This window comes from Echiichthys vipera (genome assembly GCF_963691815.1).
Source record: "Echiichthys vipera genome assembly, chromosome: 14".
Taxonomy (NCBI): domain Eukaryota; kingdom Metazoa; phylum Chordata; class Actinopteri; order Perciformes; family Trachinidae; genus Echiichthys; species Echiichthys vipera.
In genome coordinates this window covers 30,025,953-30,039,248 of record NC_139839.1, presented here as the reverse complement: position 1 = coordinate 30,039,248, position 13,296 = coordinate 30,025,953, and the positions used below count along the sequence as shown (strand labels likewise).

The 13,296-nt window shown below is 36.7% G+C and overlaps 1 protein-coding gene across 1 annotated transcript in view; it reads left to right on the top strand.

Annotated features, from left to right (window-relative positions):
• LOC310956355 (uncharacterized protein) overlaps positions 1 to 13,296 on the top strand; it is a gene marked incomplete at its 3' end in the record, with an annotated part of 62,249 nt that overhangs the window by 25,561 nt on the left and 23,392 nt on the right. Inside the window, exons 5-6 of the mRNA XM_083926552.1 lie at positions 6,059 to 6,352; positions 11,567 to 11,860. Of these exons, the coding sequence (XP_083782678.1) occupies positions 6,059 to 6,352; positions 11,567 to 11,860 (588 nt within the window). The remainder of the gene's footprint in view (positions 1 to 6,058; positions 6,353 to 11,566; positions 11,861 to 13,296) is intronic.

Below are 13,296 nucleotides of genomic sequence, written 5' to 3'. Positions count from 1 at the left end.
AACAGTTGAATGAAAGAATGACCGAAGACGTGAAAAACAAAATCTTCAGAATGGCCCAAAACAATGAAGATGCAATAAGATTGCACACTGAATTGGAAGAAAAGCTTGCAGCTCTAGATGTACAGAACGACAACATGGCTTGTTACATTGAGCTGTTAGAGAGAGACAAGAAAAGTCTGATGAAAATACTGTCAGACTTGCTTGTCAAAAAACAAGACATGGTAAATCAATGGAAGCAGAAGTTTGAGTTGGACCATCCAGATCTTAACAGATTAAAGGCAGAGCTGAAACAAGACAGAGAGAATCTGAATAGACACATTGAGATGATGAACAAAGACAAACTGGACCTTGAACTGATGAGGTCTGTCATGCTAAAACAAAGTGACATGTTAAAACAATTGACAGAAGATATAAAAGAGGAAAAAGACAAAATGGAAGTCACAAAGTCTGACCTACAAATGAAGAAACAACATACAGACAGCCAGTTTGAAGTGATAAACAGAGAGAAAAACAACATTAAACATCTAACCCTTGAGTTTCAAACATCAAGAGACAGACTTGAGATAATCATGAAAAAGATTGTCTTAAAACAAGAAGTACAAGTACTCAAGGAAGAAGAGTTCAAAAGACAAATAGAAGAGCTGGAGACCAGTAAGACAAATCTACTGGCAGAAAGACAGGAACTGGAAGTTTTGAGAAAAGATCTCAACAAGAAGGAAGAAGAGGTTGAAGCTTCCATGATGACTATCAGTGGAGAGAGAGAAGAACTCAATCAGATCAAGAGTATTACTGACATGGACAGACAAAAGCTGGAGAACGAAAAAGACAGAATGGAAGGAGAAAGGTCAGAACTGAAAATAAGAGAAGATCAACTCTTGAATACAATGACATCAATGAAGACTATGAGGGAAAGACTTCAACAGTTGAATGAAATGATGACCGAAGACGTGAAAAACAAAATCTTCAGAATAGAAAAAAACAATGAAGATGCAATAAGATTGCACACTGAATTGGAAGAAAAGCTTGCAGCTCTAGATGTACAGAAAGACAACATGGCTTGTTACACTAAGCTGTTAGAGAGAGACAAGAAAAGTCTGATGAAAATACTGTCAGACTTTCTTGTCAAAAGAGAAAACATGGAAAATCAATGGAAGCAGAGGTTTGAGTTGGACCATCCAGATCTTAACAGATTAAGGGCAGAGCTGAAACAAGACAGAGAGAATCTGAATAGACAAATTGAAATGATGAACAAAGACAAACTGGATCTTGAACTGATGAGGTCTGTCATGCTAAAACAAAGCGACATGTTGAAACATTTAATACAAGATATAAAAGAGGAAAAAGACAAAATGGAAGTCACAAAGTCTGACCTACAAATGAATAAACAACACACAGACAGCCAGTTTGAAGTGATAAACAGAGAGAAAAACAACATTAAACATCTAACCCTTGAGTTTCAAACATCAAGAGACAGACTTGAGATAATCATGAAAAAGATTGTCTTAAAACAGGAAGAACAAGTACTCAAGGAAGAAGAGTTCAAAAGACAAATAGAAGAGCTGGAGACCAGTAAGACAAATATACTGGCAGAAAGACAGGAACTGGAAGTTTTGAGAAAAGATCTCAACAAGAAGGAAGAAGAGGTTGAAGCTTCCATGATGACCATCAGTGGAGAGAGATTAGAACTCAATCAGATCAAGAGTATTACTGACATGGACAGACAAAAGCTGGAGAACGAAAAAGACAGAATGGAAGGAGAAAGGTCAGAGCTGAAAATAAGAGAAGATCAACTCTTGAATACAATGAAATCAATGAAGACTCTGAGGGAAAGACTTCAACAGTTGAATGAAAGAATGACCGAAGACGTGAAAAACAAAATCTTCAGAATGGCCCAAAACAATGAAGATGCAATAAGATTGCACACTGAATTGGAAGAAAAGCTTGCAGCTCTAGATGTACAGAACGACAACATGGCTTGTTACATTGAGCTGTTAGAGAGAGACAAGAAAAGTCTGATGAAAATACTGTCAGACTTGCTTGTCAAAAAACAAGACATGGTAAATCAATGGAAGCAGAAGTTTGAGTTGGACCATCCAGATCTTAACAGATTAAAGGCAGAGCTGAAACAAGACAGAGAGAATCTGAATAGACACATTGAGATGATGAACAAAGACAAACTGGACCTTGAACTGATGAGGTCTGTCATGCTAAAACAAAGTGACATGTTAAAACAATTGACAGAAGATATAAAAGAGGAAAAAGACAAAATGGAAGTCACAAAGTCTGACCTACAAATGAAGAAACAACATACAGACAGCCAGTTTGAAGTGATAAACAGAGAGAAAAACAACATTAAACATCTAACCCTTGAGTTTCAAACATCAAGAGACAGACTTGAGATAATCATGAAAAAGATTGTCTTAAAACAAGAAGTACAAGTACTCAAGGAAGAAGAGTTCAAAAGACAAATAGAAGAGCTGGAGACCAGTAAGACAAATCTACTGGCAGAAAGACAGGAACTGGAAGTTTTGAGAAAAGATCTCAACAAGAAGGAAGAAGAGGTTGAAGCTTCCATGATGACTATCAGTGGAGAGAGAGAAGAACTCAATCAGATCAAGAGTATTACTGACATGGACAGACAAAAGCTGGAGAACGAAAAAGACAGAATGGAAGGAGAAAGGTCAGAACTGAAAATAAGAGAAGATCAACTCTTGAATACAATGACATCAATGAAGACTATGAGGGAAAGACTTCAACAGTTGAATGAAATGATGACCGAAGACGTGAAAAACAAAATCTTCAGAATAGAAAAAAACAATGAAGATGCAATAAGATTGCACACTGAATTGGAAGAAAAGCTTGCAGCTCTAGATGTACAGAAAGACAACATGGCTTGTTACACTAAGCTGTTAGAGAGAGACAAGAAAAGTCTGATGAAAATACTGTCAGACTTGCTTGTCAAAAATGAAGACATGGTAAATCAATGGAAGCAGAAGTTTGAGTTGGACCATCCAGATCTTAACAGATTAAAGGCAGAGCTGAAACAAGACAGAGAGAATCTGAATAGACACATTGAGATGATGAACAAAGACAAACTGGACCTTGAACTGATGAGGTCTGTCATGCTAAAACAAAGTGACATGTTAAAACAATTGATACAAGATATAAAAGAGGAAAAAGACAAAATGGAAGTCACAAAGTCTGACCTACAAATGAAGAAACAACATACAGACAGCCAATTTGAAGTGATAAGCAGAGAGAAAAACAACATTGAACATCTAACCCTTGAGTTTCAAACATCAAGAGACAGACTTGAGATAATCATGAAAAAGATTGTCTTAGAAAAGGAAGAACAAGTATTTAAGGAAGAAGAGTTCAAAAGACAAATAGAAGAGCTGGAGACCAGTAAGACAAATCTACTGGCAGAAAGACAGGAACTGGAAGTTTTGAGAAAAGATCTCAACAAGAAGGAAGAAGAGGTTGAAGCTTCCATGATGACCATCAGTGGAGAGAGATTAGAACTCAATCAGATCAAGAGTATTACTGAAATGGACAGACAAAAGCTGGAGAACGAAAAAGACAGAATGGAAGGAGAAAGGTCAGAGCTGAAAATAAGAGAAGATCAACTCTTGAATACAATGAAATCAATAAAGACTCTGAGGGAAAGACTTCAACAGTTGAATGAAAGAATGACCGAAGACGTGAAAAACAAAATCTTCAGAATGGAACAAAACAATAAAGATGCAATAAGTCTGCACACTGAACTGGAAGAAAAGCTTGCAGCTCTAGATGTACAGAAAGACAACATGGCTTGTTACACTGAGCTGTTAGAGAGAGACAAGAAAAGTCTGATGACAATACTGTCAGACTTGCTTGTCAAAAAAGAAGACATGGAAAATCAATGGAAGCAGAAGTTTGAGTTGGACCATCCAGATCTTAACAGATTAAAGGCAGAGCTGAAACAAGATAGGGAGAATCTGAATAGACACATTGAGATGGTGAACAAAGACAAACTCGACCTTGAACTGATGAGGTCTGTCATGCTAAAACAAAGTGACATGTTAAAACAATTGATACAAGATATAAAAGAGGAAAAAGACAAAATGGAAGTCACAAAGTCTGACCTACAAATGAAGAAACAACATACAGACAGCCAGTTTGAAGTGATAAACAGAGAGAAAAACAACATTAAACATCTAACCCTTGAGTTTCAAACATCAAGAGACAGACTTGAGATAATCATGAAAAAGATTGTCTTAAAACAAGAAGAACAAGTACTCAAGGAAGAAGAGTTCAAAAGACAAGTAGAAGAGCTGGAGACCAGTAAGACAAATCTACTGGCAGAAAGACAGGAACTGGAAGTTTTGAGAAAAGATCTCAACAAGAAGGAAGAAGAGGTTGAAGCTTCCATGATGACCATCAGTGGAGAGAGAGAAGAACTCAATCAGATCAAGAGTATTACTGACATGGACAGACAAAAGCTGGAGAACGAAAAAGACAGAATGGAAGGAGAAAGGTCAGAACTGAAAATAAGAGAAGATCAACTCTTGAATACAATGACATCAATGAAGACTATGAGGGAAAGACTTCAACAGTTGAATGAAATGATGACCGAAGACGTGAAAAACAAAATCTTCAGAATAGAAAAAAACAATGAAGATGCAATAAGATTGCACACTGAATTGGAAGAAAAGCTTGCAGCTCTAGATGTACAGAAAGACAACATGGCTTGTTACACTGAGCTGTTAGAGAGAGACAAGAAAAGTCTGATGAAAATACTGTCAGACTTGCTTGTCAAAAGAGAAAACATGGATAATCAATGGAAGCAGAAGTTTGAGTTGGACCATCCAGATCTTAACAGATTAAGGGCAGAGCTGAAACAAGACAGAGAGAATCTGAATAGACACATTGAAATGATGAACAAAGACAAACTGGACCTTGAACTGATGAGTTCTGTCATGCTAAAACAAAGTGACATGTTAAAACAGTTGATACAAGATATAAAAGAGGAAAAAGACAAAATGGAAGTCACAAAGTCTGACCTACAAATGAAGAAACAACATACAGACAGCCAGTTTGAAGTGATAAACAGAGAGAAAAACCACATTAAACATCTAACCCTTGAGTTTCAAACATCAAGAGAGAGACTTGAGATAACCATGAAAAAGATTGTCTTAAAACAGGCAGAACAAGTATTTAAGGAAGAAGAGTTCAAAAGACAAAAAGAAGAGCTGGAGACCAGTAAGACAAATCTACTGGCAGAAAGACAGGAACTGAAAGTTTTGAGAAAAGATCTCAACAAGAAGGAAGAAGAGGTTGAAGCTTCCATGATGACCATCAGTGGAGAGAGATTAGAACTCAATCAGATCAAGAGTATTACTGACATGGACAGACAAAAGCTGGAGAACGAAAAAGACAGAATGGAAGGAGAAAGGTCAGAACTGAAAATAAGAGAAGATCAACTCTTGAATACAATGACATCAATGAAGACTATGAGGGAAAGACTTCAACAGTTGAATGAAATGATGACCGAAGACGTGAAAAACAAAATCTTCAGAATAGAAAAAAACAATGAAGATGCAATAAGATTGCACACTGAATTGGAAGAAAAGCTTGCAGCTCTAGATGTACAGAAAGACAACATGGCTTGTTACACTGAGCTGTTAGAGAGAGACAAGAAAAGTCTGATGAAAATACTGTCAGACTTGCTTGTCAAAAGAGAAAACATGGATAATCAATGGAAGCAGAAGTTTGAGTTGGACCATCCAGATCTTAACAGATTAAGGGCAGAGCTGAAACAAGATAGAGAGAATCTGAATAGACACATTGAAATGATGAACAAAGACAAACTGGACCTTGAACTGATGAGTTCTGTCATGCTAAAACAAAGTGACATGTTAAAACATTTGATACAAGATATAAAAGAGGAAAAAGACAAAATGGAAGTCACAAAGTCTGACCTACAAATGAAGAAACAACATACAGACAGCCAGTTTGAAGTGATAAACAGAGAGAAAAACCACATTAAACATCTAACCCTTGAGTTTCAAACATCAAGAGACAGACTTGAGATAATCATGAAAAAGATTGTCTTAAAACAGGCAGAACAAGTATTTAAGGAAGAAGAGTTCAAAAGACAAAAAGAAGAGCTGGAGACCAGTAAGACAAATCTACTGGCAGAGAGACAGGAACTGAAAGTTTTGAGAAAAGATCTCAACAAGAAGGAAGAAGAGGTTGAAGCTTCCATGATGACCATCAGTGGAGAGAGATTAGAACTCAATCAGATCAAGAGTATTACTGACATGGACAGACAAAAGCTGGAGAACGAAGAAGACAGAATGGAAGGAGAAAGGTCAGAGCTGAAAATAAGAGAAGATCAACTCTTGAATACAATGTCATCAATTAAGACTCTGAGGGAAAGACTTCAACAGTTGAATGAAATGATGACCGAAGACGTGAAAAACAAAATCTTCAGAATAGAAAAAAAAAATGAAGATGCAATAAGATTGCACACTGAATTGGAAGAAAAGCTTGCAGCTCTAGATGTACAGAAAAACAACATGACTTGTTACACTGAGCTGTTAGAGAGAGACAAGAAAAGTCTGATGAAATTACTGTCAGACTTGCTCGTCCAAAGAGAAGACATGGAAAATCAATGGAAGCAGAAGTTTGAGTTGGACCATCCAGATCTTAACAGATTAAAGGCAGAGCTTAAACAAGACAGAGAGAATCTGAATAGACACATTGAGATGATGAACAAAGACGAACTGGACCTTGAACTGATGAGGTCTGTCATGCTTAAACAAAGTGACATGTTAAAACTATTGATACAAGATATAAAAGAGGAAAAAGACAAAATGGAAGTCACAAAGTCTGACCTACAAATGAAGAAACAACATACAGACAGCCAGTTAGAAGTGATAAACAGAGAGAAAAACAACATTAAACATCTAACCCTTGAGTTTCAAACATCAAGAGACAGACTTGAGATAATCATGAAAAAGATTGTCTTAAAACAGGAAGAACAAGTACTCAAGGAAGAAGTGTTCAAAAGACAAATAGAAGAGCTGGAGACCATTAAGACAAATCTACTGGCAGAAAGACAGGAATTGGAAGTTTTGAGAAAAGATCTCAACAAGAAGGAAGAAGAGGTTGAAGCTTCCATGATGACTATCAGTGGAGAGAGAGAAGAACTCAATCAGATCAAGAGTATTACTGACATGGACAGACAAAAGCTGGAGAACGAAAAAGACAGAATGGAAGGAGAAAGGTCAGAGCTGAAAATAAGAGAAGATCAACTCTTGAATACAATGAAATCAATGAAGACTCTGAGGGAAAGACTTCAACAGTTGAATGAAAGAATGACCGAAGACGTGAAAAACAAAATCTTCAGAATGGCCCAAAACAATGAAGATGCAATAAGATTGCACACTGAATTGGAAGAAAAGCTTGCAGCTCTAGATGTACAGAACGACAACATGGCTTGTTACATTGAGCTGTTAGAGAGAGACAAGAAAAGTCTGATGAAAATACTGTCAGACTTGCTTGTCAAAAAACAAGACATGGTAAATCAATGGAAGCAGAAGTTTGAGTTGGACCATCCAGATCTTAACAGATTAAAGGCAGAGCTGAAACAAGACAGAGAGAATCTGAATAGACACATTGAGATGATGAACAAAGACAAACTGGACCTTGAACTGATGAGGTCTGTCATGCTAAAACAAAGTGACATGTTAAAACAATTGACAGAAGATATAAAAGAGGAAAAAGACAAAATGGAAGTCACAAAGTCTGACCTACAAATGAAGAAACAACATACAGACAGCCAGTTTGAAGTGATAAACAGAGAGAAAAACAACATTAAACATCTAACCCTTGAGTTTCAAACATCAAGAGACAGACTTGAGATAATCATGAAAAAGATTGTCTTAAAACAAGAAGTACAAGTACTCAAGGAAGAAGAGTTCAAAAGACAAATAGAAGAGCTGGAGACCAGTAAGACAAATCTACTGGCAGAAAGACAGGAACTGGAAGTTTTGAGAAAAGATCTCAACAAGAAGGAAGAAGAGGTTGAAGCTTCCATGATGACTATCAGTGGAGAGAGAGAAGAACTCAATCAGATCAAGAGTATTACTGACATGGACAGACAAAAGCTGGAGAACGAAAAAGACAGAATGGAAGGAGAAAGGTCAGAACTGAAAATAAGAGAAGATCAACTCTTGAATACAATGACATCAATGAAGACTATGAGGGAAAGACTTCAACAGTTGAATGAAATGATGACCGAAGACGTGAAAAACAAAATCTTCAGAATAGAAAAAAACAATGAAGATGCAATAAGATTGCACACTGAATTGGATGAAAAGCTTGCAGCTCTAGATGGACAGAAAGACAACATGGCTTGTTACACTAAGCTGTTAGAGAGAGACAAGAAAAGTCTGATGAAAATACTGTCAGACTTTCTTGTCAAAAGAGAAGACATGGAAAATCAATGGAAGCAGAGGTTTGAGTTGGACCATCCAGATCTTAACAGATTAAGGGCAGAGCTGAAACAAGACAGAGAGAATCTGAATAGACACATTGAAATGATGAACAAAGACAAACTGGATCTTGAACTGATGAGGTCTGTCATGCTAAAACAAAGCGACATGTTGAAACATTTAATACAAGATATAAAAGAGGAAAAAGACAAAATGGAAGTCACAAAGTCTGACCTACAAATGAATAAACAACACACAGACAGCCAGTTTGAAGTGATAAACAGAGAGAAAAACAACATTAAACATCTAACCCTTGAGTTTCAAACATCAAGAGACAGACTTGAGATAATCATGAAAAAGATTGTCTTAAAACAGGAAGAACAAGTACTCAAGGAAGAAGAGTTCAAAAGACAAATAGAAGAGCTGGAGACCAGTAAGACAAATATACTGGCAGAAAGACAGGAACTGGAAGTTTTGAGAAAAGATCTCAACAAGAAGGAAGAAGAGGTTGAAGCTTCCATGATGACCATCAGTGGAGAGAGATTAGAACTCAATCAGATCAAGAGTATTACTGACATGGACAGACAAAAGCTGGAGAACGAAAAAGACAGAATGGAAGGAGAAAGGTCAGAGCTGAAAATAAGAGAAGATCAACTCTTGAATACAATGAAATCAATGAAGACTCTGAGGGAAAGACTTCAACAGTTGAATGAAAGAATGACCGAAGATGTGAAAAACAAAATCTTCAGAATGGAACAAAACAATAAAGATGCAATAAGTCTGCACACTGAATTGGAAGAAAAGCGTGCAGCTCTAAATGTACAGAAAAACAACATGACTTGTTACACTGAGCTGTTAGAGAGAGACAAGAAAAGTCTGATGAAATTACTGTCAGACTTGCTCGTCCAAAGAGAAGACATGGAAAATCAATGGAAGCAGAAGTTTGAGTTGGACCATCCAGATCTTAACAGATTAAAGGCAGAGCTGAAACAAGACAGAGAGAATCTGAATAGACACATTGAGATGATGAACAAAGACAAACTGGACCTTGAACTGATGAGGTCTGTCATGCTAAAACAAAGTGACATGTTAAAACAATTGACAGAAGATATAAAAGAGGAAAAAGACAAAATGGAAGTCACAAAGTCTGACCTACAAATGAAGAAACAACATACAGACAGCCAGTTTGAAGTGATAAACAGAGAGAAAAACAACATTAAACATCTAACCCTTGAGTTTCAAACATCAAGAGACAGACTTGAGATAATCATGAAAAAGATTGTCTTAAAACAAGAAGTACAAGTACTCAAGGAAGAAGAGTTCAAAAGACAAATAGAAGAGCTGGAGACCAGTAAGACAAATCTACTGGCAGAAAGACAGGAACTGGAAGTTTTGAGAAAAGATCTCAACAAGAAGGAAGAAGAGGTTGAAGCTTCCATGATGACTATCAGTGGAGAGAGAGAAGAACTCAATCAGATCAAGAGTATTACTGACATGGACAGACAAAAGCTGGAGAACGAAAAAGACAGAATGGAAGGAGAAAGGTCAGAACTGAAAATAAGAGAAGATCAACTCTTGAATACAATGACATCAATGAAGACTATGAGGGAAAGACTTCAACAGTTGAATGAAATGATGACCGAAGACGTGAAAAACGAAATCTTCAGAATAGAAAAAAACAATGAAGATGCAATAAGATTGCACACTGAATTGGAAGAAAAGCTTGCAGCTCTAGATGTACAGAAAGACAACATGGCTTGTTACACTAAGCTGTTAGAGAGAGACAAGAAAAGTCTGATGAAAATACTGTCAGACTTTCTTGTCAAAAGAGAAAACATGGAAAATCAATGGAAGCAGAGGTTTGAGTTGGACCATCCAGATCTTAACAGATTAAGGGCAGAGCTGAAACAAGACAGAGAGAATCTGAATAGACAAATTGAAATGATGAACAAAGACAAACTGGATCTTGAACTGATGAGGTCTGTCATGCTAAAACAAAGCGACATGTTGAAACATTTAATACAAGATATAAAAGAGGAAAAAGACAAAATGGAAGTCACAAAGTCTGACCTACAAATGAATAAACAACACACAGACAGCCAGTTTGAAGTGATAAACAGAGAGAAAAACAACATTAAACATCTAACCCTTGAGTTTCAAACATCAAGAGACAGACTTGAGATAATCATGAAAAAGATTGTCTTAAAACAGGAAGAACAAGTACTCAAGGAAGAAGAGTTCAAAAGACAAATAGAAGAGCTGGAGACCAGTAAGACAAATCTACTGGCAGAAAGACAGGAACTGGAAGTTTTGAGAAAAGATCTCAACAAGAAGGAAGAAGAGGTTGAAGCTTCCATGATGACCATCAGTGGAGAGAGATTAGAACTCAATCAGATCAAGAGTATTACTGACATGGACAGACAAAAGCTGGAGAACGAAAAAGACAGAATGGAAGGAGAAAGGTCAGAGCTGAAAATAAGAGAAGATCAACTCTTGAATACAATGAAATCAATAAAGACTCTGAGGGACAGACTTCAACAGTTGAATGAAAGGATGACCGAAGACGTGAAAAACAAAATCTTCAGAATGGAACAAAACAATGTAGATGCAATAAGATTGCACACTGAATTGGAAGAAAAGCTTGCAGCTCTAGATGTACAGAAAGACAACATGGCTTGTTACACTGAGCTGTTAGAGAGAGACAAGAAAAGTCTGATGAAAATATTGTCAGACTTGCTTGTCAAAAAAGAAGACATGGAAAATCAATGGAAGCAGAAGTTTGAGTTGGACCATCCAGATCTTAACAGATTAAAGGCAGAGCTGAAACAAGACAGAGATAATCTGAATAGGCACATTGAGATGATGAACAAAGACAAACTGGACCTTGAACTGATGAGGTCTGTCATGCTAAAACAAAGTGACATGTTAAAACAATTGATACAAGATATAAAAGAGGAAAAAGACAAAATGGAAGTCACAAAGTCTGACCTACAAATGAAGAAACAACATACAGACAGCCAGTTTGAAGTGATAAACAGAGAGAAAAACAACATTGAACATCTAACCCTTGAGTTTCAAACATCAAGAGACAGACTTGAGATAATCATGAAAAAGATTGTCTTAAAAAAGGAGGAACAAGTATTTAAGGAAGAAGAGTTCAAAAGACAAATAGAAGAGCTGGAGACCAGTAAGACAAATCTACTGGCAGAAAGACAGGAACTGGAAGTTTTGAGAAAAGATCTCAACAAGAAGGAAGAAGAGGTTGAAGCTTCCATGATGACCATCAGTGGAGAGAGATTAGAACTCAATCAGATCAAGAGTATTACTGACATGGACAGACAAAAGCTGGAGAACGGAAAAGACAGAATGGAAGGAGAAAGGTCAGGGCTGAAAATAAGAGAAGATCAACTCTTGAATACAATGAAATCAATGAAGACTCTGAGGGAAAGACTTCAACAGTTGAATGAAAGGATGACCGAAGACGTGAAAAACAAAATCTTCAGAATGGCCCAAAACAATGAAGATGCAATAAGATTGCACACTGAATTGGAAGAAAAGCTTGCAGCTCTAGATGTACAGAAAGACAACATGGCTTGTTACACTGAGCTGTTAGAGAGAGACAAGAAAAGTCTGTTGAAAATACTGTCAGACTTGCTTGTCAAAAGAGAAAACATGGAAAATCAATGGAAGCAGAAGTTTGAGTTGGACCATCCAGATCTTAACAGATTAAAGGCAGAGCTGAAACAAGACAGAGATAATCTGAATAGGCACATTGAGATGATGAACAAAGACAAACCGGACCTTGAACTGATGAGGTCTGTCATGCTAAAACAAAGTGACATGTTAAAACAATTGATACAAGATATAAAAGAGGAAAAAGACAAAATGGAAGTCACAAAGTCTGACCTACAAATGAAGAAACAACATACAGACAGCCAGTTTGAAGTGATAAACAGAGAGAAAAACAACATTAAACATCTAACCCTTGAGTTTCAAACATCAAGAGACAGACTTGAGATAATCATGAAAAAGATTGTCTTAAAACAAGAAGTACAAGTACTCAAGGAAGAAGAGTTCAAAAGACAAATAGAAGAGCTGGAGACCAGTAAGACAAATCTACTGGCAGAAAGACAGGAACTGGAAGTTTTGAGAAAAGATCTCAACAAGAAGGAAGAAGAGGTTGAAGCTTCCATGATGACTATCAGTGGAGAGAGAGAAGAACTCAATCAGATCAAGAGTATTACTGACATGGACAGACAAAAGCTGGAGAACGAAAAAGACAGAATGGAAGGAGAAAGGTCAGAACTGAAAATAAGAGAAGATCAACTCTTGAATACAATGACATCAATGAAGACTATGAGGGAAAGACTTCAACAGTTGAATGAAATGATGACCGAAGACGTGAAAAACAAAATCTTCAGAATAGAAAAAAACAATGAAGATGCAATAAGATTGCACACTGAATTGGAAGAAAAGCTTGCAGCTCTAGATGTACAGAAAGACAACATGGCTTGTTACACTAAGCTGTTAGAGAGAGACAAGAAAAGTCTGATGAAAATACTGTCAGACTTTCTTGTCAAAAGAGAAAACATGGAAAATCAATGGAAGCAGAGGTTTGAGTTGGACCATCCAGATCTTAACAGATTAAGGGCAGAGCTGAAACAAGACAGAGAGAATCTGAATAGACACATTGAAATGATGAACAAAGACAAACTGGATCTTGAACTGATGAGGTCTGTCATGCTAAAACAAAGCGACATGTTAAAACATTTAATACAAGATATAAAAGAGGAAAAAGACAAAATGGAAGTCACAA